Raw genomic sequence first — 25700 nt, forward strand, 5'->3', positions numbered from 1 at the left:
CAGCTGGGATATCTGGTTGGCTTAGCCTCTCTGTTTTTCTTTCTTCCTCCAAGTTCAATAGAGCTTTTTCACATAGCGGTATCAACAGTCCAAGAGAACAGATCCGATGCACAAGTGCCCATGAAGCCTCTGCCTGTTTGTTGGCTGGTGCTCCACCAGCCAGAGTAGGTTCCCTGGCCCAGTGAGTTGTTTCTTGTGCAGGTGGACTACAGGGATGTGATTCATTAAAGGTCGCTGATATAACCATCTATCATAAAAACCTAAACACTGGCCAGAGAGGGTTCCCTGGGGCCGCTGACATTTCAAGGGCTTGAAGGGTGGGTCTCATGGAGCTGTGGCTGGGGTATTTGAAGAGCTGGGCTGTGCTAGGATTGTGGAAATTGCAAATATTTGCTGCCTGGAGGGGCTAGCAAGCAGCATGTAGGAACCCCTCTTGCCTCCTGCTTTCCTAATGCCTCTAATTAGCACAACTGATCAGGAAGACTGAGATGCAGTTTACAGACCCCCAGCCCTGGATCACAGAGTAAGCAGAAAATGGCAGGAGCTGAAACAAAACCTTAAACCATACAAGATTGTGAAGATGGTATTGTTTCCACAGTTCTTAGCAAACAAGATAAAATGTCAATAAAGGAAAATAATCATTATTATTAAAAAACTAACTTTTGTAATCTCTCTTAAGCACAATCTTTTTGAACTCTCACTATACAAGGTACTATGCACTGGGATAAAACTTGGAACTAACTGAGGGGTTTTTCTAATTCAATAGAGTCAGTCCTTCCATATCTGTGGTTCCACATCTGACTATTCAATCAATCATGGACTGAAAATATTTGGAAAAAACTGCTCCTGTACTATTTCTTGCCATTATCCCCTAAAAAATATAGCACATCAACTATTTACATCACATTTGCATTATACTATATATTATAAGTAATCTAGAGATCATTTAAGGTACGCACTGAAGATATGGTGTAGGTTCTATGTCTTTTACACAAGGGACTTAGTTTCCTCCCATTACACACTATTTTACACATTAGTCCCTCTTAGCTGGTTTTGCTAGTTGTAGTTTCAGTTACTCACAGTCAACCATGGTCCAAAAATATAAATGGAAAATTTGTGAAATAAGCAATTCAGAAGTTTTAAATTGCTCACCATTTTATGCAGACACAGGAATGGCTCTGAAAAGTTGTTCTTTCATAAGAAAAAATTCACATCTATACACATGGCAAACCGCAGATGCAGACAGAGGCTTTTCTGATCCCCACCCCAATCTGCCTAGGAAAAACCTTTTCACAGGAAGAAGAGCTTGGGGGTCTGATATCTGGCTCAAACAGGGAGGGTCACAGATGGTCTGATGGCTGCTCTCTGGGAGACTTTATCTGCATAATAAGACAAGCTTTTTTTTTTAAATTTTGAGACAGGGTCTCACTAAGTGACCCAGACTGGCTTCAGATTCATAATCCTCCTGCCTCAGCCTCCGGAGTAGCAGGGATTACAAGTGAGCATTACCTTGCCCAGCATAAAACAGCCTTTATCTGAGGTATATTTTCCTTCTCCCACTTTTTCACTTTAAATCACAAAAAAACCCAAGGCTCTTGGCTATATAAACTTCAACCATCTTGCCCTTCCCTTGGGTTTTATGTTTTGCAAGACTACCATGCTATGTGTGTTATTAAATGTGTTGTCTGTGTTAATCTTGCAACAGAAAGCCTGGGCTGCAATGATGCTTGTGAAGGGTGGGAAGGAACCACTCTCTGATGTGTCCTTGCATGTATATACTCTCTCCCACAGCAAACATATACATTTTCGCTATTATTTACATCTTACACTAGGGTAGTACATTTGTAGCAACTGTGAGGTAACATTGATACATTATTGCTGGTGGAGTGGCTCAAGTGGTAGAGAGCCTGCCTAACAAGCATGAAGCCCTGAGTTCAAACCCCAGTATTGCCCCCAAAAAGGCATCAAACATTGATAGCGTTATTAATTTAAATCCATAGGTTAGATTAGAATCCCCACATTATGTTTCACAGTTCTATTTTTTTGTTTGTTTGTTTTTGGTGGTGGTGGGGATTGAAATAAGGGCCTCATGCTTTCTAGGCAAGTGCTTTACCATTTGAACCAAGCCCCAACCAGTTCTATGGGTTTTGACAAAATATATCCACCATTATATCATAGAGAATAGTTTTACAACCCCCCAAAATACCCTGCACTCCTATTATTCCTTCCTCTTCTCCTAAACTTTTTACTGTCTGTAATCTTTCTTCAGAACATCGTCTAGATAGAATGATAAAGTATGGGAGCCTTTTCAGACTGGCTTTTCTCATTCAGCAATAGAATTTAAGATTCCTCCCTGTCTTTTCTGTGGCCTGATAGCTCATTTCTTTTATTGCTGAATAATATTCCATTGTATGGATGTACCACGTTGCACTAGAGTTTATCCACTCACTTAATTGAGGACATCTGGTTGCTTCTGGTTTGGGGCAACTGTGAATAAAACTGTTGTAAATATTTGTTTGTAGGCTGTTGTTGTTTTGTGGTACTGGAATTTTTTTTAACTAAGTGCTTTGTGCTTGCTAGGCAGACACACTACCACTTGAGCCACTCCACCAGCCCTGTGTAGGTTTTTATATGGACATGTTCAACTCTGCTGTGGTTTGGGTATGGTTTTAGTGTGTCTCTCAAAAGGTTCATGTGCCTGAAGGTTGGGTGTCAATGCTGATGCTGAGAGGTGGTGGGACTTTCAAAAAGTAGAGCCTAACAGGAGGTGTTTAGGTCACTGGGGGCTGAACTAGGAAGGAATTAATGTGATTCTCCTGGGTTTCTCATTAGTTCCTGAGACAGAGCTGTTATAAAAAGAGGTTGCTTGAATCTGGCATCCTGTCTTTCTGTATGTGATCGCTGCACTTTCACTGTGATGCAATATGCCATCTAGTGTCAGAGCCAAGGGGACCGCCACCAGAAACCAATCAAGTGGTGCCACCCTATCTTCGATTTTCAACCTCCAAAACTGTTGGTTTCTCTCTCTTTTTTGAGACAGGTTCTCACTATGTAGCCCACACTGTCCTTGAACTCACCATCATCCTGCCTCAGCTTCCTAAGTGCTGGGATTACAGGTGTGCAACCTCTTTTCCTTTCTTCCTTCCTTCCCTTACTTCTCTTCCTTTCTCTCCTCCCTCCCTCTCTCTCCCTTCTTTCATTTTTTGAGACAAGGACTCACTATGTAGAACAGGTTGGTTTGGAAACTGGGATCTTCCTGCCTTAGTTTCCCAAGTGCTGGGATTACAGGCATGTGCCACTATGCCTGGCCCTCTTTATAAGTACCCAATTTCAGATATTTTTTATAGCAACAGAAAATTAAAATAAACTATTTAGCAAATATAGTTATGTTTAGCTTTGTAAGAAAATGCCAAGCTATATTCCAAAGTGGCTCCCAGCAGTGACAGATGAGAGCTCCTGTTACTTTACATCCTCACTAACATCTGCCATTTTAAAAGGTGTGTAGTGGGCATATTCTATTACATTTTTAAAAAAAGATTTACATATACATGTGAATATGCACACACATTTAAGGACTATATGTGTGTGGAAGAAAACTTTATATAAGGAAAGCAAGAAGCAGTAAAAAGGATCCAGGATGATGGGTGCCTCAGGTGCAGAAAAACAGGGGTGATAAATTAATAGTGTGTGCCTCCTGCACAATTGCTATCATAACTTTTTTAGGGTTTGCAGGTATTACATTATTAAGAGTCACTAAATTATGAATGAGGTAAACTGAACAATGGTCCACCAAAGATGTCTACTGTCTTAATCCCCAGAACATGTAAATGTTTTGCTATAAAAAAGGAGAATTTGAGGTTGGGTGTGGTGGTTCATACCTGTGATCCCAGCTACATGGAGGCAGAGATAGGAGAATCATGGTCCAAGGCCCACCCTGGGCAAAAGCTCAGACCTTACCTGAAAATCTAAAGCAAAAAAGGCTGGGGCATGGCTCAAGTGGTACAGTGCTAATCACAAAGCCCTGAGTTCAAACCCCATTATCCGCCCCCCTCCAAAAAAAAAGACTTTGCCCATGTGATTAAGCTAAAGATGTTGAGATGGGAAGATTATCCTGCCCAACGTAATCAACAGAAAATGAAGGAGGATCAGTCAGAAGGAGTGGTGGAAGAACAAAAGCAGAGGTCAAAAGGGGAAGATATGCTGCTCTTTGAAGGAGGAAGGGCCCAAGAGCCAAAGAATGCAGGCTACTTCTACAACTGGAAAAGGCAACACGTGGTTTTTAGCCCAGTGACATTGAGTTTTGAGTTCTGACCTCCAGAACTGTAAGATAAATTTGAGGCTGGTGGTGTTGCTCTAGTGGTAGAGTGCCTGCTGAGTTCAAACCCCAGCACCCCAACAAAATAAAACAAATTCAAGTTGTCTTAAGCCTCTCAATTTGCAGTCATTTGTTGCAGCGGGGCCATAAAAAACATACATTGGGTTGGGCAGGGACAATAGATTGGTTTATGATTAATCCAGTTCTACACATTGGTCCAATTAAAAAAAAATACAGGTCAAACCTTTGAATGATAAAGCTCCAACTCCTCAGCATGGTACAGGTCCTTGGCGACATGATCCCATAGGGCTCATGCTCACCTCTGTAGCTCTCATAGAACCCTACTCCATGTTGGCACCAACATACTACCCCAGACCCCTACCTTAGCCTTGGGTCCTGGCCTCTGAGCCCCTTTGCTGTTCCCACTTACTTTTTGTTTTTATTCCAGACAGGGTCTTGCTATGTGGCCCAGGCTAGCCTCAAATTCACAACCCTCTTTGCCTCCTAAGTACTGTGATGACAAGGCTATGCCACCACCACCTGGTCCTCTCATTGAGTCTTACGGGGCTTAATTCCTTTGTCATAGTCCCCATGAATCTTCCAGATTGAAATCTTTTCCCCTACAAATTGACATGCGTTGTTGCAGAGTGCACTGCACCTACAAGAATAGGATTGGGTAGTACCTGCAGCAGTCACTGGCACAGAGTAGGTTCTTAGTACATAAGTGTACCGCCAATTTCTTAAGGCATTGCTAACCGGGACCGTTAAACGCAGATCTTTCTTCGACACTGCCTTTTACAAGAGCGGGTACTAATTCAGTACCTTTCTCAGGAAGGTGCTGAGAGGGGGACAAAGCACACTAGGAACTGGGTGTATAAAAAAGTTCTAAAGGGCTGTGGAGCTAGTGTGCACCGCGTCGGTCCCCTCCTCCGCTCCCCGCCCCAACCTTCCCTCTCCTTAAACCCAGGACACGTTAGGGCAAGTGCTCTGCACGGCGCAGCTGCAGGCCTAGTTTGAATGTAGCTTCCCACATCTGCATGCGAAACCTCCCCACATAACTTGATATCTAAACACAACCTTAAATCTGCGTGTCTCGGTATGGAGATTTTTTTTTCCATTCCAAGAATAAGGAGGACAAGTCATGTTAATAGAGGACTGCTCTTCTTACTTCCTAATCCGGTGAGATAATGGGTAGGGAAACCTTTGAAACTTGTAATTTACAAGCAGGATATCAACGCTAAGAATACCTATTTGTGGGAAAACGCTCTCAAAAGACGCGGCTGGTCGGGTGGGGAGCCCGAGGTCGGCCACATCTCGCCAGTTCCCGCCGGGCCAGCCTCACTCTAGACCGTCGCGCGAGGCGGCGGTTGCTGACCGCGGGCCAGCTGTTCTCATCAGCAGAGGAGAGCCAGCAAGGCCTGAGGGCTCGGACACCACGCGGAGTCAGCGCACTGCCAAGAGCCGCAGTTGAAGAAACCGCTCTCAGGCTGGACGGAGGCGGAGCAGAAGCACACACTGGGCCAACAGAATAGCCTGAAGATGCCTGGAGCGGTCCTGGGCCGCCCCCCTGGCGCGAGGCACTCTGGGACTTGTAGTTTATTTCCCAGACAGTGCCTTTCCTTCTTGGGCTGCCCGCCTTTTAACGTCGCTTTTATTTCTCCTTCCTTCCCGGCACGCCCACTTCCTGGTCGCCTCACGTCCTCACGTATGACTACACTACCCAGAAGTCTCTCCTCCGCGGCTAGGGGGCGGGGGAGGGAGCTCGTTGGACTACAGTTCCCAGAAGGCCCTTGGAGCAGCGCTTCCCTCGCTCCTTCTCCGGACCACAATTCCCAGAGACTTCACTTCACGGCGTTTCTCTTTCTGCCCGACCTCCTCTGGAGCTGGCTGGGTTTCGGCCGGCCAGCAGGCCCACGGCGACGACGTGGTCGGTCGTGAGCTGTTATAGGGTTCCCTCCGCGGCCCAGTCTTTTGCCCCCTCAGCTTTCCAGCGGCAGGCCGTGGCTGCCGGCCTGAGCGGTGACCTGGCGGGCCGCGCCTGCGCCCTGTCCCGTTTCCTGCCTGGCTGGTGGCGGCGGCCATTTTGTTCATCCTCCTCCTCCTCCTGCTCCTCCTGGTTGGAGCGCAGTGTCCGGAGCGGGCTGGGGGGAGAGAGCCCGAGAGCAAGGTTCAGTGTCTTTTCCTGTGTCCCCGGCCGGTGCCCAGAGCCCCCCTCCCCTTCCTCCCCGCCCCCTCCCCTCCCCAGCCCTGCCCTCCCCCTTGTCCCGGGATCGCTCCGTCGCACCCACCATGATGGAAGACGACGGACAGCCCCGGACTCTGTGAGTACCCGAGACCGGGGGTGCCAGGTGCCGAGAGGCCTGGGCACCGGCGGGACGCTGAGGGTGGGAGCAGGAGACTAGGGCCCGAAGCCGGGACGCCCGGCGGTTCCCTGGCCGCGGTGGCGCGGACGCCAAGTGCATTCCTCATCGGTCCCCTTTTCCTTGGGAAAGGAAGTCCTCCCTTCCCCCCAAACGCAGTCACTTCCTGGGGTCTGGGGCTTGTCTCGACCTTTTCCCCTCGCACCCTTCCTAGGCTGGGTTTCTGCACGGCTGAGGCTGTCAGGCCCTGGAGAGCTCCTGCTCCCCTTTTGCTTTGGGGGCCCTTGGCTGGACTGGGCCGGGAGCTGCTGTCGGTCCCCACGGGGGCAGGGCCGGCCTGGGGGGAGGTGGGACCCTCGCTGCATCTCCAGGGACCCCGCGGTGTAAGCACCCCGCGGCCCTCCACGCCCCCGACCCCGGGCGCACCGGGCTGCTGTCCCGAGCTGCGCCCGGGGGAAGCGGGACGCGGTGCGGCGGCCCCGGCCCCGGCGCCCTCTCGGCCCCACGTGCCCCCGCCCACGCTGTCAGAAACGCCCGCCCCGCGCCCGCTACTTTTGAAGTGCGACAGGGACAGGGACAAGCCTCTGGCCGCTGAGCTCGCTCGCTCGCTCGCTCTCTTTCCCCCTTCTTGGGTAACGAAGTTTACTTTGAGCGCTCGCTAATGCCAAACTGACATGCAGTTGTTGGATTCCCTTGGCTCTGCCGGTGTTGCCGCTTCCTAGTCTGTTTGTGCGCCGAGGCCTCTGGGGTTGGATTAAGCGATGTCTTCACTCGCTGTTCCATGCGTGTCTTCCGGGTGCTTTTTGTGCGATCTTGCTGTTGCAGTTTACCTGGAGCCCAGTGTTAATGAATGAACTTCATCCTCCAACCACTTCGTTCGAGTTTGCTTCCTTTCCCCAAGGAAGAGTGATGACTCAGCCATTTGCTTTCTTTTCCCAGTAGTGTGGCAGCTCTTTGCTTTCTACCGCATCTTTACTTTTTAATTTTTTTGACAGTCTGAGTGATCTCGAATTCAGTGTTTAAATTGAGCATCTTCGGTTTTCCCAGCATCTCGAGGCCCACTGCTCCTACCTGCAGCGCAAGGAGTCAGATCGCTGCCTGTTCCATTACCTCTGCCCGTATTGATAGGCTCAGAGTCCACTTGGACTTATCTGATGGGGAAAGGACTTTCGGGGAACTAGATGAAGGTGAATGGGCACTTCGAAAGTTTGACTAGCTTCTGAAAGCTTCACTCCCACCCATGAAAGTGTGCTCAGTAAAGAAGGGAGATATTCAATGCTGATTTTTTTTTTCCAGTCTGTACTCTTTATTCCTATTTCTCTTAATGTCATCAAAGTATTTGCCATCCTGTTTAGGGAATTTTGAGGCCCAAAGCACGTAAGATGCCTGAATAAAAAGCTTGCTTAGTAGAACTTTTATGTTTTGTGTTATCTTTCATTTCTGCCTTCTCTTCCCAGAAAAGAGAGAATTGAGACAAACTTGAAATTTGTCCTTAAACATCTGTTGAAGCCAAGGCTGGATATTTAGTTAGCAGTGTGTACTTTGATGACAGCATCTGGGAAAAGGCACATTTAGGGCCTAGCTAAGCATGTATTTAAGGAAGATAACAGTTACATTGTATCTAAAATATCTGAAATGTCATCATTGCATCGTAATAGCTACTGAATAATTGATAAATTCTCATGGCCCATGTTTCATTAACTGTATCAGTTTGTTCCTTAAAAAAGGAATTACTGGTTTTTGTCCTGCTTAAAATGCTTTTTCAATATCTTTTTCATATAGTTCGCTTTACATCTACCTTGTCTTCATTTCTAGCAGATCTCCAGTGGACTAATGCGCTAATTCTTTGTTACTTGTTTCATACCCTTACCTTCTCCAACCTCTTTCTCTGAAACACACTTAAGTTGTCTGTGTTTACAGTTGCTAAAAATATGATGCATACATAGATGAGTAAATAAACATCTTAAGCTCTGTTCTGGTATGTCAATACATATTTGCTCTTCTGTCTTCCTTTTTCCTCTCACTGTCTTCTTCCACTGTTATCCATGGGAAGGGACTTTTTTTTTTTTTTCTTTTTCTAGACAAGGACTGCTACATTTTCCTAGGTCTTACCCTCCAGTACTTAGTTCACTACCTGGATCATAAGAGGTACTCAGTAACTATTTTACAGTGGTTATACTTCTTTCATTAAATTGGTATTAAGTTCTTTCTTTTTTTTTTAGTCCTGATTTACTTTGTAGGCAGGCATTGTCATACTGCTGCAGTTTGTTGACTTATACATGTATATTTTAAAACGTTCAAATGTAAAACCTTGGGATAAAAACTAATATTTCTTGGTATTTTTGGTAGAGTAAAAATAATGCATAATGACTTTTAAAGGTATGCACTTTTATATATTTCTCCTCAAAGGGGTTTTTTTTTTTTTTTTAGATACAAGTAATGTGAAGAAACTGTACATAATTTTAGAGGTTGCTATTAATAGCGTTTTGTTTATAGAGGTTCTGTATTTTGCATTGTGATCTATGGACTAGGTTTTCAAGTGGCTAGTATGTTTAAAAAGAATTGTACTCTTAAAGCTTATCTTAACCTGTTTTCTTAAAATTCCTGTGTGTTACTAGTGAGGTTTTTTTCCTGCAGACACACACAAGCTAAGACATATGGTTCTATCTTCAGAAAACAATATGGTGGTTATAGCCTAGGTAGGTCTTTAAATATTCATTACCTACAGTATTACTAATTTATTTGATGGTATTTAAAGTGGTATAGAATTGCTTTGATGTTGAGCCTAAAGTTCTGTTTGTCATACAGTTGCTTTAAAGGTCTGATTTCTGATGGTCTTCATTCTCATTTGACATTTATTTTTGGGGTATTATGTGTTGGCTAAATTGTCATCTTAAAAACAAACAAATGAGATCGAGCTGTGATACTGGTGTTTGAAGTGGACCAGCCTTGTAGGGCATGTCTCAGGCTTGTGTTGTATATCTTTTCAGTGCAGTGATTGATCCATGGTATATCTGAAACTACAGTATGGCACTGATTTATAGTAGTGTTCTATTATAGTGTATTTTATTTTCTCCACCCCTCTGATGCATCAAAAATCAGTGGGAATTGTGGCTCTTGGACAATAATAGCCATGTTACGCTTGTGCAATGTCGTCCTTTAAGGTTATTTTGTTCTTCCTGATACTAAAGAAGGAAACAAACCAATGATTTAGGATATAATCTGAACATGTAACAACAAAGCAGAAGGAAATATTGTAAAATCTCATTATAAAATTAACTAGCTATACCATGGATTTGGCTATTTTGTAACTATAATGAAACTTCTCATTCAATTTAATCATTTTCTCTTTTTCTTTAAAATGTGTGTGTGCTTTTGTGTCAGTATTCTTACAGATAGTCAATTTAGTTGTTACTACATGCACCTTTTCTCCCTACCTCCTTTCTAAAATCAAATACTGACAAATGGAGCGATTCTTTAGAGCTCTATTGAGGGCTATCGTTGCAAAAATCTCTTGTATAAAAACTTGTCAAGAACAAAAGCAAAAATGTTACTTTTATGGAAATTTAGCCATAATGTTTAGTGTAAAAGTGCTGTAATCTCAGCTTTCTTAGGGCTACTCTTCAGAGTAAAAGCCCTGTGCAAAAACTGTCATTAGTTTTCTGCAAGGCATGATGTTCTTAACTTAAAATTCTGCCCACTTGGACATAGTTTGGCAATGTGAACTTCTACCACTGTGAAACTGCCAAGTTTCTAGTCTCAAATTGGATTTTTAAGCCTGATGTTAGGGATAAAGTATTATTTTCAGTTTTTAATGCTTCAGTTCCTACAGTTCCTGTTCTTAGAAGACAAAATAGACTGTAAGGTATGGCTTTTCTTTATTTTTTCCTTGAATTAAAAATCATTTTGGAATTTCCTACACATTTTCTCATTTGAGTTAACCTCTCACTATAAGAATTCACGTCATTTGTCTTTTTCTGTTATTTTGTATATGTTCTTCAGGTAGAAATTATATATTTAAAAACTTGGAACTTTAGAATGTGTTGATTACTTCATAACCACAGCAGAAAGAAAGTGAAGTGTAGAGACTGTCATTTGGAAAGAGAAAAAAGATATTTCGATAAACTACCAAAAGATGATGCTTACTAGGTCAAGTATTGAACTCTGTCTTAAATATTTTTGTTAGCATTTATTTTGGACAAATTATTTTACAAAAATGTAACGGTACCTAAGCAGATAGTACATGTTTTAAAAGCTATAAAATGTGCCTCTATTAACTATTACCATGCATGAAGGCAGATGTAAGTGCATGAAGTATAGGACTCAGAATAAAAGAAAAGGCAGTTAGAAATTTGGGTAAAATTGAAATGAAATTATGTTGTGGATTATATCCTTTGTATTCTGATAAATTAAGATATTATCTGTGGAAGGCCTTTTTATGATTTTGAAATTTGGCTTTCTGCTTTACCACTTCACTCTTAATGAAGATATTTGCAAAATAGGAAACCTTAAAACTGGATTTTTCTATAAGACTTTCATAATGTTCTATGCTTAGATATTAACATTTTTGATCTTTGGCATTAGTGCTAGCATCGCACATTAATAATACACATAAATGTGCCTCTAAAAATTCTTCAGAATCTTTAACTTACTGAAAATAGGTTGACTTGGAATAAAAATCCTATTAAACAGCAACAGCTTTTATTGTGATTGTATGGAAGCTAATTAATGCCCATAGTTTATGGGAGGTAATTAATGTCCATACAGTTTTTCTGGAACAAATAAATGTGTAAACAGTAGAGCAAATGTAAAGCTATATAAATCATTTAAAATTTTTTGTGTTAAAATGATGATTATATTTAAATTTTCTTACTAGTTAACTTCAATATGTGAAAATCAGTTTTATCCATTCTTGTCTCTTAGAAATAAGCTTATTAGCCCTTTAGGTTAGATGAGTATAGTGTTTATAATGTCATCACCTGTTTATTTTCCTTATGGCTGGGTCTCTTATATGAAAAGAAATTATTCCATGGTGTAGGTTCTCAGAGCCTCCATGAGTAAAAAGGGGCAAGCAGTTGTCTGTGGGTAGCTCATAACCCCATAACTTCTCACACTGCATTGGCCCTGGATGGGTCAGCTTAGCTTTAGTTACAAGGAAAAAAAGATGGCATGCCCGACCTAAACCAGTTTGTCAACTAGTTTGATCTTCTATTTTAGTAACATTGGATTTGTATTTCAGCTTTAGAACATGTACCCTAAGGTTAATAACCATTGCAATGAAATTCCTAACTAAAACTCATTGCTCATCCGTAATTGGGCCTTTTTGGTTTTTACTTAAATTTAGCTTTCTCAGTCTGTTTTTCTCTTTCAGCATGTTTCATCTTAAAGCAGTTTAAGTATTTAATGTGGCAACTATGTTGTGAGACTTTAGTTTCAATTTCCAGATGTTGTACATTATGGTTAGAAAAATAAAGTTTAATGTCCTTTTACTTTCCAGAAGAAACTGTTAAGTTTTTTAAGTACTGTTTGTTTTATGAGGTTCATGAGATGTAAGTTTGAAGAATTATTTGCTGAGTACCAGAAAGACTTAAAAGCTTAGCAGTTTATTAAAGTAAGTTAAATCCATGGTATATGACATAAACCAAGGGGGTCATCTCTTGGTGGTAAAGTAGTGATTTTTCTTTCCTTTAAAATTTTAAAAATACAAAACATGTATATTTAATATTTGCCTTATTTGTTATCTACATAAAGGTGTATTTTGTTGATTTTGATTCATTTTTGACTAGGAAATTTCATTATTTTACTGTGCTCTACTAATATGAAGATATACCATTGCTAACAATCTCATTTAGCTAAAAGTAAAAGAATCCCTCACCACCCTCTGTGTGTTTGCTACAGCTTTACTCTAATTCTGTTCTTTGCTCACGTAATTGCTTTGGTTGAGAGTCTAAGATGAACCACTAACATTTAATGTTTAACATCCTTTCATGATTAGGTGTTCTAGTGAATCAGTGTTTGTCATATTTGTATGTGTGGCATAAGTTACTGTAAACTAAAATATACAGTGATCTTAGACTGGTTTAAATTTTTAATCACTCTATAGTAAGATGAGAAAAATATCTATATGGTATAGAATAATATGCCTTTAGGGTGTAAAAGTCATGTTGACTCAGTCTCTAAAATGCCTTTTGAAGTAGTTTTTTACTGGCTTAAGAACAGTTGTTGCTTTCCTAAATAAGGGTTAATCTTACTTTCTTAGGATTCGACTTACATGGAAAAATTACATTAAAGACACAGGAAGTTGAAATAAAAGGTGATGAATTAAGTGATAACACATTAGAGCTGGAGCTAAAGGAAAATAATGCAATTTTTTTATTCTTGTTCAGATACGTAGGTAACCTCTCCCGGGATGTGACAGAAGTCCTTATACTTCAGTTGTTCAGTCAAATTGGACCCTGTAAAAGCTGTAAAATGATAACAGAGGTAAGCTCTTCCCCTCTGCCAGTGTTGTACGGTAGCATGATGTTCAACACTTTGAGATACATGGGTTGATTAGCTTAATCTTCAAAATTCATTTTAAGCCTCAAAATCCTCTGGTGGAAAGATTAGTGCTTGTTATGTTGACTTATTGCTTTGATTTGACTGATAAACTAAGCTTAGAATGGAGTTTTATTTGAGAGGGCAAAGTTTTTGTGCTGCTATTCTTACACTGTCGTTCTTCATGATACAGTTATCTTCAAGTGATTCTGCTTGTCTAGAAATGGATAGTATTCATACAATTCCAATAAAAATGTTAATAATTCAGATAGCATACACTTAAAGTTTAGGAATTGGTGTATGTAATAGAACATTAGAGTTATTTGCATAGTGAAATAGCATGTGTCTTGCACATCTTTAGTAAATACTAATGACTGAGCAACTGAGGCATTTAAATTGCTAAAATAATTTTGTTTAGGTTGGGAATGTAGCTTTGGTACTGTGTGTATCTGTCATACACAAGGCCTTGGGTTCAATCCCCAGCACCAAAATAAGGTAATTTTGTCTTTTTTAGAGAAAAAACACTTTCTGTAGTTTCTTCAGTAAGACTCTATAATAGTACCCAATGACTCATGTATGAGTTACTCTTTTCTTCCTGTCTTTCTGTTTATTCATCAACATGTTTGGTTTTTTGTTTTTGACTACTGAGTACCAGATACTATGGTAAGTGCTAGGTGTATGGCAGTGAATAAGACAGTTCCTAGCCCCATGATATTTTATAATCCAGTAGGGAGGCAGAGGAGTTAACAGGTGATTAGACTATAGATAAATAGCATGGAAACAGATAGTTTAAAGTGCTGTGGAACAGGTAGAGTATTCAGTATGGTCTTAGGTCAGGAGAGGCTTCTTATAGGAGTCAGTACATAGGCTGAAATCTAAAGGAATAATGATATAAACTGGCAAGGAAGGAATATGGACAAGAAGGGGTTCTAGTTGGAGAGAAGAATGATAACAGAGAGCGGGAGTCGGTATGGGGGTGGGGGAGATAGAAGTCTGTCTTCTGCTAGAAAACTATTCAGTCAGTAGAATGATTGGAGTTTGAAATGGGATCAGTCATAAGAGATGCCAAGAGATGAGGCAAGAGTGTTTGGAAGGTGCCAGAAGCTGTGTGTTGGTATTTTATGCTGATGGGGAAAACTTGTAAAGTGCATTGGCTTTTTGATCTTTTTTCCTAATTAAAGAGTCCTCATTCTGTTCTTTCCTAACTTCATTTATTCATGTAATCTTTCATTAATTAAAAATTTACTTTGCACTAGGTACTCTTCAAGGCACTGGGGATATAATAGAGAGCCAGATAAATGAGGTTCCCAAACAAATAGGGGTAAAAGCCATGAAGAGAATAAAAAGGTTGGTGCTAAGGTAGGAAACGATGAGGGAAGATTAGCTGAGGCATGAATAACAAGATGGTACTATATTTATGTTAAGGGCTGGAAGCTAAGAGAAAGCAAGTAGAAAGGCCACTAGGAGGTAATGAGATGAGCTTGTTGTGTTTGTGGAGCCAAAGAGCATGGTGGTTGGAGCCTGGTAAGTGATGAAGGCTAGTGGTAAGAAGTGAGTCTAGCAAGGTAGGCAGGATTCACAATCTTACAGGGCAAAGTTTACATTTCAGTGGCAGGTCATTGGAGGGGTTTAAGCAGAGGAATGAGGTGCTCTGATTTGCATTTTTAAGCTTATTCTGTAAAGAATGTCTGTTACTACAAGAGAATTGTAGGAAGCAAGAACAGGTGATAAACCAGCGAGGTTTAGTCTACTACACAAAGTAAGAGATGGATGTTTTAGAAGGTTTGTGAACAATAAAATTTAGAGGATATTTTGATGTTGAATCAGTAGGATTAGATTGGCTATGGGTTGTAAGGAAAAGGAAAAAATTAGGCAATACCCTAAGATTCTTGTTAGTGCAGTTGTGTGTGGGTAATGCTGTTTACTAAAATGGGAATGACTGAGAGGAGCAGGATGGATGGGAAGTAGTAGGAATGAAGAATTCTGTTTTGACGATGTTTAAGATGTGCACTAGATATCTAAATGGACATTATTTATAGGCAGTTGGACAAGCTATTTTGTAACTCTGAAGAGTCCAGTGCTAAAGCTTGCAGTGGTATTCAAAACCATGGAACAAGATGATAACACCTAGAGAGAATAATGCTAGAGAAGAGTAGAGGGACTAATTAATGTCCGAGCCCCGGGCCTGGATCAGCTCATCATATAGAATTCCAGTCAGAATTTGAGTTAAGGAGGAAAAATTACCTTCTAAAGGATCCTTCAGTGAGGAAACAGTAAAACCAAGAGTATGTTAAGATTAAGAGAAGAGGTTTAAAGGAGAAGAGGATGTGGTCATCTGTTTTGAATACTGCCTGGAAGTCAAGACAAGGACATGCAGCTTCAGTGGCATGGTTGGGTTGGAAGCTGATAGGAGTGAGTTTAGGAGAAAATGGATGTGAGAATGTGTGTGAAAGAGTTGCTAGAAATTTGTTGATTTGGTAAAAACTTAGTTGTTTCAACAATATTTTTTTAAAAACTGTGTATACAAATATTTGATGAGTGGAGTGACTAGAAATAACTTTCACAACATACCCATATTCTAGAAAATCTAGATTAGAATTTATGAATTGTTATAAAACCTCATGTCCCTCTGTCTTGACATTTATGTCATCCTACAAAAATTGGTAACAACACTGATTAAGGTAAGGACTTAGTTGAATTTTGGAGTGTCACTTGGTGGTGACATAAATGGGAGTCTTCTAAAGGGCATTACTATTTTCCTTTTGTAAATTTTATTTCAATATATGAAAAAATCCTCTTCTCCTTAGTTTTACGATTTTATTACTTTAGATGTTACCATATAATCTAGCTCTTATACTATATATTTTCTTGATTTTAAAGCAAGCCTTATATGTGGTATGAATGTTTAAGTATATGTGTACAGTAGTCTTCCCTATCTGAAGTTTTGTTTTCATCAGTTTCAGTTACCTGTGGTCAACTTCAGTCCAAAAATATTAAGTGGGAAATTTTAGAAGTAAACAATTCAAAAGTTTAAAATTCCACATAGCTCTTAGTAGTGTGATAAATTCTTTGACTGTCCCAACTGAATCATTCTTTTGTCCAGCATATTCACACTGTATATGCTACTCACCCATTCATCACTTAGCAGCCCTCTGTTACCAAATTGACTGTCGAGGTATCTTAGTGCTAATGTTCAGTGACCTTTATTTAACTTAATGCTGGCCCCAAAGCACAAGAGCAGTGATGCTGGCAATTCGGCTATGCCACAGAAAAACTATGAAGTGCTTCCTTTAAGTGAAAATGTGAAAGTTCCCAGTAAGAAAATTCTAAGCTGAGGTGTGAAGATCCTTGGTAAGAATGAATCTTCTATGAAATTGTGAAATGTGAAAAAAAATTGTTAGTTTTTCTGCTGCACCTCAAATCACATTTAACACACATTAGCCACAGCACATGTTAAGTGCTTAGTTAAGATGGAAAAGGCATTAATTTTGTGTATGTATAGGGGAAAAAAAACATGCTATATACAGGATTTGGTACTATTGTAGGTTTCATGCATGCACTGAGGTCTTGAAACACATTCTCAATGGATAAGAGAAGTCACTATTAGCTTGATATATTGGAATTCAGTATGCATGTTATACTGGTTTCCTAAAATCTATGTGATTTTTTTTTTTTTTTTGTAGCTCTGCTATTGGACTCCTGTGTGTTTTACTTAATTATCAGTGTTTCCCTTAGAGACCCCAGAGCAGAAGAGGGAGGAGTAAAAGGAAAAATAGACCAGCCCAACTTGAGCTTTTTATTTACTCTTAAATCCTTTCTTCAGTAAATGTCAACTCATTCATGAGAGAAACTTAAATGTGTATTTTATTTGGAGTCTCTCCCCACATTTCTCCTTTACCTCTTAGGAACAGTGTTCAGATGCCTATGACAATAGCAATTTGTATGTGAACTCATAGTTTTCTATCAGTGTTAGTGATCCATCCCACTTTTTTCTCTCAAGGAAGTGCCTCCATTGCTTTGTCACTATTGTTTAAGTTTACACATCTAATTTTGAGTTTTTCTTGTAAAACTTTCCTGGAATGAAAGACAAGTGATTGTTGAAAAGATTTTTATTTTTAGTGTTTTTATCCTTTGTGAGTCCATGTAGAATTTCACATTTTAAATTTACTTTTAGGGCATTTCACGTTAAATAGCGATACATTTTAACCTAAAATAAAAAATTATTAGTACAGTTGTGCTGCTAGCCAGTATATGAAGTATACTGTATATATATACTGTATATGAAGTATACAGTATGAAGTTTTTTTAAACTTCATTTTCCATTTTTCTGAGTAGTACTACTTTCTTGAGGACAAGAAAGTCCTATTTGTACCTATTTATAAAAATGTATTTGCCAACTACTATCAAGAATATCCAATAAAGTTTTTTATATTGGTGTTTTGTGATGTAAACTTCTAAGCTTTGTTCTGGATTTTTGCTTGCTTGTTTGTTTCATGTGCTGAGAATCAAACCCAGGGACTGGTGCATGCTAGACAAGTGCTCTACCACTGAGCTACCCTCAGACCCCAAAATACATTTTCAGTAGTTATTTTTTCTGGACTTTATCCTGTATTAGGTTTTTTTTTTTTTTTTTTTTTTGTGTAAGACAAGGTCTCACTATGTATCCTAGGCTAACTTGCTGTTCTTCATTTCTCTTAAATGGTGGGATTACAAGCTGTGCCAGCATGCCTGTCTAGACTGTTCTGTAAGATGAATTCATTTCAATAGCTAGTTATAAATGTTGAATTTTTGTTTTTATTCTCAATTCTTTCCTTAACCAGAAAAGGAATACATATACTCTAGTTTTTGAAGCTGTACAAAGTACTGTCATTTATGGTAGGAGTTCTAGTTTTGATCAGGACCAAAGTTTTGTGAAGTTGCTTCATTCCTATGTTTTTTATAGTCCTGGGATACAGTTTATGAAGGATTGTGATGCAAAAGGAACATATCCTTTTAAAAATAATTTGGAAGAGAAGAATAGTGGTAAGGAGTGGCTCTTATCAAATCTTGATTTGACATTTTGTTTGGCGTAATGTAAGTTACTGTTCTATAATACAACATACTTTCCCCAGAATTGTATGTTTTAATACTCATGGTCATGATTCTTCAGTGTTCTGAGGTACATAGTCAGCTTTAGCTTTAAATCTTTTTAAGTGGTAGGCTTTCATAATCTTATGCAATCTCACCTTGTATATTCCTAGCTATCAGTAATGTTTTTTCCTGGATTTTCTTCTCAGCAACCCGATAGCAGAAGGGTCAACTCTTCTGTTGGATTTTCTGTTTTGCAGCATACAAGCAATGACCCATATTGCTTTGTGGAATTTTATGAACACAGAGATGCAGCTGCTGCATTAGCTGCTATGAATGGGAGAAAAATTTTGGGAAAGGTAAGATAATAGAATAATGGCACCTCATGAGTGCCTGTGTTTGCATGTTAAATTAGCTTGTGTTCTTCCTTAGCAAGTTCTTAAGAGACGTTCAGCTGCTGAGTGGTGGTTTTGTTTTATTCAGCCTAGTGCTGTTACAAAAGTAATCCTGCTTGATTAATGATTTATTAAGTGGTAAGTGTTATAATTCATAATGACATGTCTAATAATTCTGTTCAAATATAATCTTTATTTTTAGGAGGTCAAAGTAAACTGGGCAACAACACCAAGTAGCCAGAAAAAAGATACTTCCAGTAAGTACTCCTGCTGCATTTTACTGTGGAAGAGTTCTGAAATGATCCTGGCAGCATTACCAGCTTAACTAGGGTTCTTTTTTCCTCCTTTAGTGTTGCCTACAAAAGGTGTAATAACTGACTTTTTTTAAGTATTTGATTACCAAATGCTTTGATTTCAGATCACTTCCATGTGTTTGTTGGGGATTTGAGTCCAGAAATTACAACAGAAGATATCAAATCAGCATTTGCCCCCTTTGGTAAAATATCGTAAGTATCGTGCTCAGTACTAGACTCAATAGTGATAGGCAAAGTTGTTTATGATTAACTTGTATTGGAATTAAGATTTCCTTTCTCTAATTAGTGTGTTTTCCTTTGGTTATTAGTTTTCTTCTTTTGGTTTGTTTTGTTTTTTAAGTAGATGTTGTTGCAAATGTTAATGTCATTTCAATGTTTTGGGGTCTTGTTTTCATATAATCCTGTGTATAATATGTTTTAAAAAATTTAAGTGATTCTGTTTGTTATCTTTGAAGCAGATGTTTGGGTGGTAAAACTACAAAGTCAGATTTTTGTCAAGTGTTTTCAAAACTTGGTGGTTAAGGATAATGGGTTAATAAAGTGTAAATGTGATTTATACTGTATTAAATTTTTATTAGAAAAGTTTATAAGTGGGGGAAAGTAGGTTAATCCTTGAGTATATTGTGTTCGAATTGGAAATGTTCATGTTTAAACATGTTGGTAAATGTGTTTTGATATTTTAGCTGTAAGAAAAAGTATTATAGTATTAAAATGTTTAATGTCTGAATCATAAATGTGAGATTAATTAGACTTTTTGTAGTAATATTTGATTCTGCTAGTGAGGGGATAAATATGGTTTGATTTTAATACTCATGGTATTAACTCAAATCTTATTGTTACTTGATAAAATATATTAGCTAAAGTGGTTACAAGGTCTATAATCTTTCTGATTAAAATAAGTTTATTTTGTATATTTCCTATAGATTTAAATGAAATGTTTTAGTACTACTTAACAGAAATATGTTTCAATTAAGAACAACAATAATTTGTTGTTCTATAGATTGATTTGAAAGAAATATTTAATTCTTAATTTTCTATTTTGATATTTGCTTTGCTTTTTAATCTAAATGTGGTAAGTAGTACTGTTTTTAAAAATAGTATAAAAATAATACAGGTTACTGTTTTTCAATCTTTATTTATACCTGAGACCTGCAGTTTTCTAAAGTCCAAGTCACAATTAAAAGTAATAGCATTCTGGTTATTTTGCAGAATTGCTCATAAGAATGGACAGGATCTTGAAGGCTAACTGCAAGGAACTGTGCACACTGGAACTCAGTTGTAGATTTTTTTTCTCATTTCTATTTATTCTTATTATACATTATTTATATATACATATTTTAGTATTTACATTTTAACATTCTATATTCAGTGGAGTTCTATATTTCCAATCATTTTAACTTACTCACTAAAATTTCTGTGTAAATTTGTTGTTTTCGTACTGGTGTGCTTAGCATTGTTGTTAGTTTTTTATTCTCCTTTCTTAAATTTCTGAAAATGTCAATTTTTCAAAATTTACAGCTGCCCAAACTCCAAAATGATGGTAGAGAATTGACCAAGAAAAATAAAGAAATCTGTTAACAGGCCATGTATGCCTTTTTAATTCCTATTTTTTCCTCTTTTTCAATTTTTTAATATTTCATATATTTTGTATCACTAGGCAGAAGACATTTAACTATTTAGATATTGCATGGTAAAGTAGTTAGCATTGTTACAGTAATTTATAGAATCAGTAAATCTTAGAGGACACTAGCAAATAGAATATTAGAAAAGGAAACTATTGTTCCTATTAATCTTCAAATTTGAGCATTTAGTTTAGAAAGCACAGGCTGTTTGATTAGGTTGCATGTTTATTACATGTTTTTGTCCTACTGCTTTTTTCTAACAGGTAAAGAAGCATTAGGGAGAGTTCAGGAATGACTGTAGTTAATTAGGGCTAACTGGAATTTTATTTTAAAAAATGCTCACAATACAGTGTGTGTGGTTCCTTTTAGTTTTTATTTTGAGGGTTACTCTTACTTCCCTCATTTAGCTGTGCTTCTTTTCACAGGGATGCTCGGGTAGTTAAGGACATGGCAACTGGAAAATCCAAAGGCTATGGTTTTGTATCTTTTTATAACAAACTGGTATGTTCTTTCAACTTAATTTAAATTCTTAAATTCTAAATTTAGTTATTTAATCTATAGTAACTGAACCTTGAATGTGCTTGGATGTTAACTACAAACAATTCGTATGAAATTTCATGTATATATTAATAATAGAGTATAATTCATTCTTCCCTAAACTTGAAAATAAGTAGCTAGAAGAACTGATTTTTAGGGTGTTCACATTATAAAGGAAAATTACTAAAATTGGATTTGTACATTGGTGAAGGTGATAATGTGTTAGAAGTAAAGCCCAAGATTAGCACAAACAGCTAATCTAAGAAACTAGAGGGGGGAGATAAATTACATTAAGTCTTAACCAGGAAAATCTCAGTTGAAATTCTTTCTTTGAAATAATCTGGGTTTTTTTGTAACTGGGATGTTAATGACTTCAGCAATCATATAAATGAAAACTTAAGCAGCTCATCTTAATCTTTGCATGACTTCTTGAAGGAAGAGTTACTAAAATGTCTAAGCATTGCATTAACTATGGCATTAAATGATAAAATGTGCTTTGATTTTAGAACAGTTTCAACAACTGAAATTACCTACATTTTATTGGAGCAGTAAAAGACCAGAGTTATATTCTGTCTTTGTTTAGATTAATTGCATATTTGCATTGACCTGAATAGCCTAAACTCATTTTATATTGACAGCCTTTTAACAGCACTCTAAATCATAATTCAGAAGTCTTTTGAGTTTTTAAGCTATGTATAGGCACAGTTCATTATTGATAATACAGGGTAGATTTCGGGGTAGATAATTTAGACCATGATGTTACCATTTTTACATTTTCTTCAGTAAATGTTGCAATACAAACCAACCATAAAAAAAGTTAACCATTTTCTTACTGATAATAGTTTTGTTTCATTTTGTTTAGGATGTTTAGTGAATTCATTTTCTGATAAGATTTATTCCATCCAGCAGTGCCAACTTTTTATTTCAGTGTTTTTGTATACCACTCTTTTCTTTGTTTGTGATTATTCTCTCTTTTTTTCTCCATAGGATGCAGAAAATGCAATTGTGCATATGGGAGGTCAGTGGTTAGGTGGTCGACAAATCAGAACAAATTGGGCCACACGTAAACCACCTGCACCTAAAAGTACACAAGAAAGTAAGCTACGCCTAATTACAGATTCTTCATTGTCTGAAATTTGGGCTTTTAATATAAGTATGTTTCAAGCTGTGAACCACCTGATTTATTCATAGATCAAATCTATATTAAATCATAGCATTGAGAAAAATTATATTTTCTTGTCCTGTGGAGGCATATCATATAATAATTAACAAAATAGCTTGTCTGTGTGTGGTGCTAGGTATTGGACACAGGACTTTTTATATGCTAGACAAGTGTTTGCAACCTACACCCCCAGCCCACAAGATAATTTTACAACACTGTAACAGTCAACGTTTTCATTTTCTTTCTACATGTAGACAACACTAAGCAGTTAAGATTTGAAGATGTAGTAAACCAGTCAAGTCCAAAGAACTGTACTGTGTACTGTGGAGGAATTGCTTCAGGGCTAACAGGTACAGTAGTTGATTTCCTAATCCTCTTCTCTGTGGTGCTTCCTTACTGTTAGTATGAATTTCATGATGTATGTAAGTTTTAAATGTTTTATTTGTATTTCTGTTTCATAGATCAGCTTATGAGACAGACATTCTCACCATTTGGACAAATTATGGAAATAAGAGTTTTTCCAGAGAAAGGCTATTCATTTGTCAGGTAATATTCTATCTGTAATATTGTTACTACTCTTACGTGATTAATTCCTTGCACTTAAATTATTAGACCCTTCCATGGTATCAGTGTACTATTTTAGTGCTCCTTTATAATGTAGAACTTTAAACTACATATATACCGTAATGTAGGCGAAATACCAACTTACATGTGTCAATTGGGTTTAAATTCTTAAAAAATAAAAAGAACTTCATTAGATTTTCTTCTCTTAGATTTTCAACTCATGAAAGTGCAGCCCATGCCATTGTTTCAGTAAATGGTACTACGATTGAAGGACATGTGGTTAAATGCTATTGGGGTAAAGAATCTCCTGATATGACTAAAAACTTCCAACAGGTAATTCGATTTTTCTCAGCACTGTTTAAGGTTTCCATCTTACATACCTACATAAAAGCTTTGGAAACTGTAAAATAAATAGTACAATAAAGCATATAGCTACTTTCAGTTAATTGTATTAATGCTATTTCAAAATTGATTATTTTGTGGTATTAACTGAATCTTAATACTTTCTTTTCACAGGTGTCACCACCCCAATAAACTTAGACAATGATAAATAACAGAGTCCTATTCACATAAGGGTGCTTACTTAGTTTTTCTCTTCCTTGTCTCCCACTCTTTCTTCAAATACGGTGTTTCTTTCTTGTTCCCTAAAACAATACTTTGCTTTTTCCTAGGTCGACTATAGTCAGTGGGGCCAGTGGAGCCAAGTGTATGGAAACCCACAACAGTATGGACAGTATATGGCAAATGGGTGGCAAGTGCCGCCTTACGGAGTGTATGGGCAACCATGGAATCAACAAGGATTTGGAGTAGAGTAAGTTGTTTGGGTTTTCCAGTTGAGACACATTGGGCTCTGACATAAGAAATGAAAAAGTGCATTTTCTAGGGAGAATCTATTTAAAATTATACATTGTGATATTTAGATTGTAAGCATTGTAGACACAAATCTAATAAAATGTGTTTAATGATGCTAAGAAATTCTCATTACCTAGGTGAAGAGATCAGACTAATATTTGGTGTAACCTGTCTCTGTAAGCAATTGGTAGAATTTGACTTGTGTTTCTAATTAAAATATTTTTAATGTTTTTTGCATATATAAAAGATCTTTGTCTAGATACGCTAAGAAATGCGATTTTATGCTTTTTTGGCATTTATGAGAGACCTCCAAAACTTACGTGATATAAAATAGCTTGCTTTTCCTGATTGTTGATAGAGTGAGTTAGCTGCTGCTAGTAAGTTGAGAATAATAAAAAAAAACAAAAACCGAAAAAATTCTTACAAGTTGATAGATCATGTGTGCAATATGTGCTGGGTAGATGGTGTATGGAATCATTTGTTACTTTTTAAAAACCAGTTTTCAGATCTCTTTGACTTATTCTAAGTTGTGGTTATAGTACTGGGATATGTGTATTGAATAATATGTACGTTGTGTTTTCATTTCATTTGTTGTAGATTTGGTGATTTCTAGTCTGTTCTGTGATTAGGCTCTTGATATTGTAAAAACACGTAGGTGATTTTTATTGTGTTTGCTGAAGTTTTTTTGTGTGTCTTTTTTCCAAGTCAATCACCTTCTGCTGCTTGGATGGGTGGATTTGGTGCTCAGCCTCCCCAAGGACAAGCTCCTCCCCCTGTAATACCTCCTCCTAACCAAGCTGGATATGGCATGGCAAGTTACCAAACACAGTGAGCTGGGACTCTAAACAAAATTGTAATTCATGATAGGCTTCGATTTCCTGTGGCACTCTGAAGACATGAAAGTAGACATCGGAAAATGAAAATATTTATTTTAAAAATTGAAATGGTTGGAACCTTTAGCACAGCCTTGCTTTGGTGAAGGACACATGTCTTCTAGTTCTGCCTTTTTAAGTTTTTGTTCATGATGGATATGAACATGATTTTTCTTTGTGTACAAAAACTAAAATAAAGTCAATAAAGACGATTCTGACTACAAATTTTGATATAATAGGAGAAATGGGTAATACATTTTGATTCTTAGATACTATTCCATTTTTATCTTGCTGTTCAGTATTTTAACTCACTGTGTTTTTAAAAGAGCAAAAAAGGGAGGATCGTGAAAACTGGGAATCACATAAGCTCATCCTGAATCCTGATACTCCCCTTCCCTTCCCTGAGGTGGACCACATTTGAAGTCAGCAGAAAAAAGTGTGATATTCAGAAGAATGCATGATTTTGGAGTCGCTCTGGAGGAATTATTTACTTTCTCTATGCCTAAAGAAACTGAAGTCAGACTGAAATTTTGCAACCTAAATAAGGAACAGCATTGTCTGAGTTAACTTGAGCAAATGTTGGTGGTCCACATTAAGACATATTTTTAAAACTTCATAAAGTGTTGATTATTAAAACTGTAGTATATTACATTTCATTTTGGGGGGGGGATTCCAAGTATGGTGTTTGTATTAAAGTCAGACAGTCATACTTGTGCTTTTACATGAAGTTTAAATGATATACATTGTAAATATTGAATAACTACAGTGTTTAAAAAGCATGCTTCAACATAGAAGTAGCAGCAATGTAATTATTTGAAGTAACACTTAACACACTCCACTGCATTGAATGCAGTGGACTGATAAGAATGTTTAAGATTGACATTTCCAAGGTTGGCTGTGTAAAATTGAAGTGACACAAATTATTACACAGAAAAAGCCTTAATTTTAATTTCATACAAATCTTTGATGCATTAGTATATTCTAAAATGTCATTGGAAATTAGATTTTTTTTTTTTTTGCTTTACATTATTTGGTATGTAAATACCTTGATTAAAACCTTGTAAAACAATTTCAAGGTTCCTATAAGTTGTATAGCACAAATG

At 37.8% G+C, this 25700-nt stretch overlaps 1 protein-coding gene across 7 annotated transcripts; it reads left to right on the forward strand.

Moving 5' to 3' along the window:
• Positions 1-6454: 6454 nt before the first annotated feature.
• Tial1 (TIA1 cytotoxic granule associated RNA binding protein like 1) lies at positions 6455-24809 on the forward strand. Of its 7 annotated transcripts, none has more exons than XM_020169861.2 (12): positions 6455-6636; positions 13062-13158; positions 18489-18638; positions 18877-18931; positions 19093-19180; positions 21036-21111; positions 22135-22243; positions 22564-22659; positions 22771-22855; positions 23083-23206; positions 23545-23684; positions 24431-24809. In XM_020169861.2, exons 1-12 carry the CDS (start codon positions 6605-6607, stop codon positions 24555-24557), a joined length of 1179 nt encoding a protein of 392 aa, XP_020025450.1. In that variant the 5' UTR covers positions 6455-6604; the 3' UTR covers positions 24558-24809. The 7 variants fall into 7 exon arrangements, with proteins under 7 accessions (XP_020025450.1, XP_020025452.1, XP_020025453.1 ...); XM_020169863.2 differs by having other exon boundaries at positions 18540-18638; XM_020169864.2 differs by lacking the exon at positions 6455-6636 and adding an exon at positions 9313-9374.
• The last annotated feature ends 891 nt before the right edge of the window (positions 24810-25700 follow it).

Source organism: Castor canadensis, chromosome 7 (genome assembly GCF_047511655.1).
Source record: "Castor canadensis chromosome 7, mCasCan1.hap1v2, whole genome shotgun sequence".
Taxonomy (NCBI): domain Eukaryota; kingdom Metazoa; phylum Chordata; class Mammalia; order Rodentia; family Castoridae; genus Castor; species Castor canadensis.

What these genes read in the sequence shown, in the direction of transcription:
- Tial1 (XM_020169861.2), top strand. Translation starts at nt 6,605, where the DNA reads ATGATGGAAGACGACGGACAGCCCCGGACTCT. An exon ending in AATTGCTTCAGGGCTAACAG is followed by an intron (nt 22,660 to 22,770) that starts GTACAGTAGTTG and finishes TCTGTTTCATAG; the next exon opens with ATCAGCTTATGAGACAGACA. An exon ending in CAACAAGGATTTGGAGTAGA is followed by an intron (nt 23,685 to 24,430) that starts GTAAGTTGTTTG and finishes CTTTTTTCCAAG; the next exon opens with TCAATCACCTTCTGCTGCTT.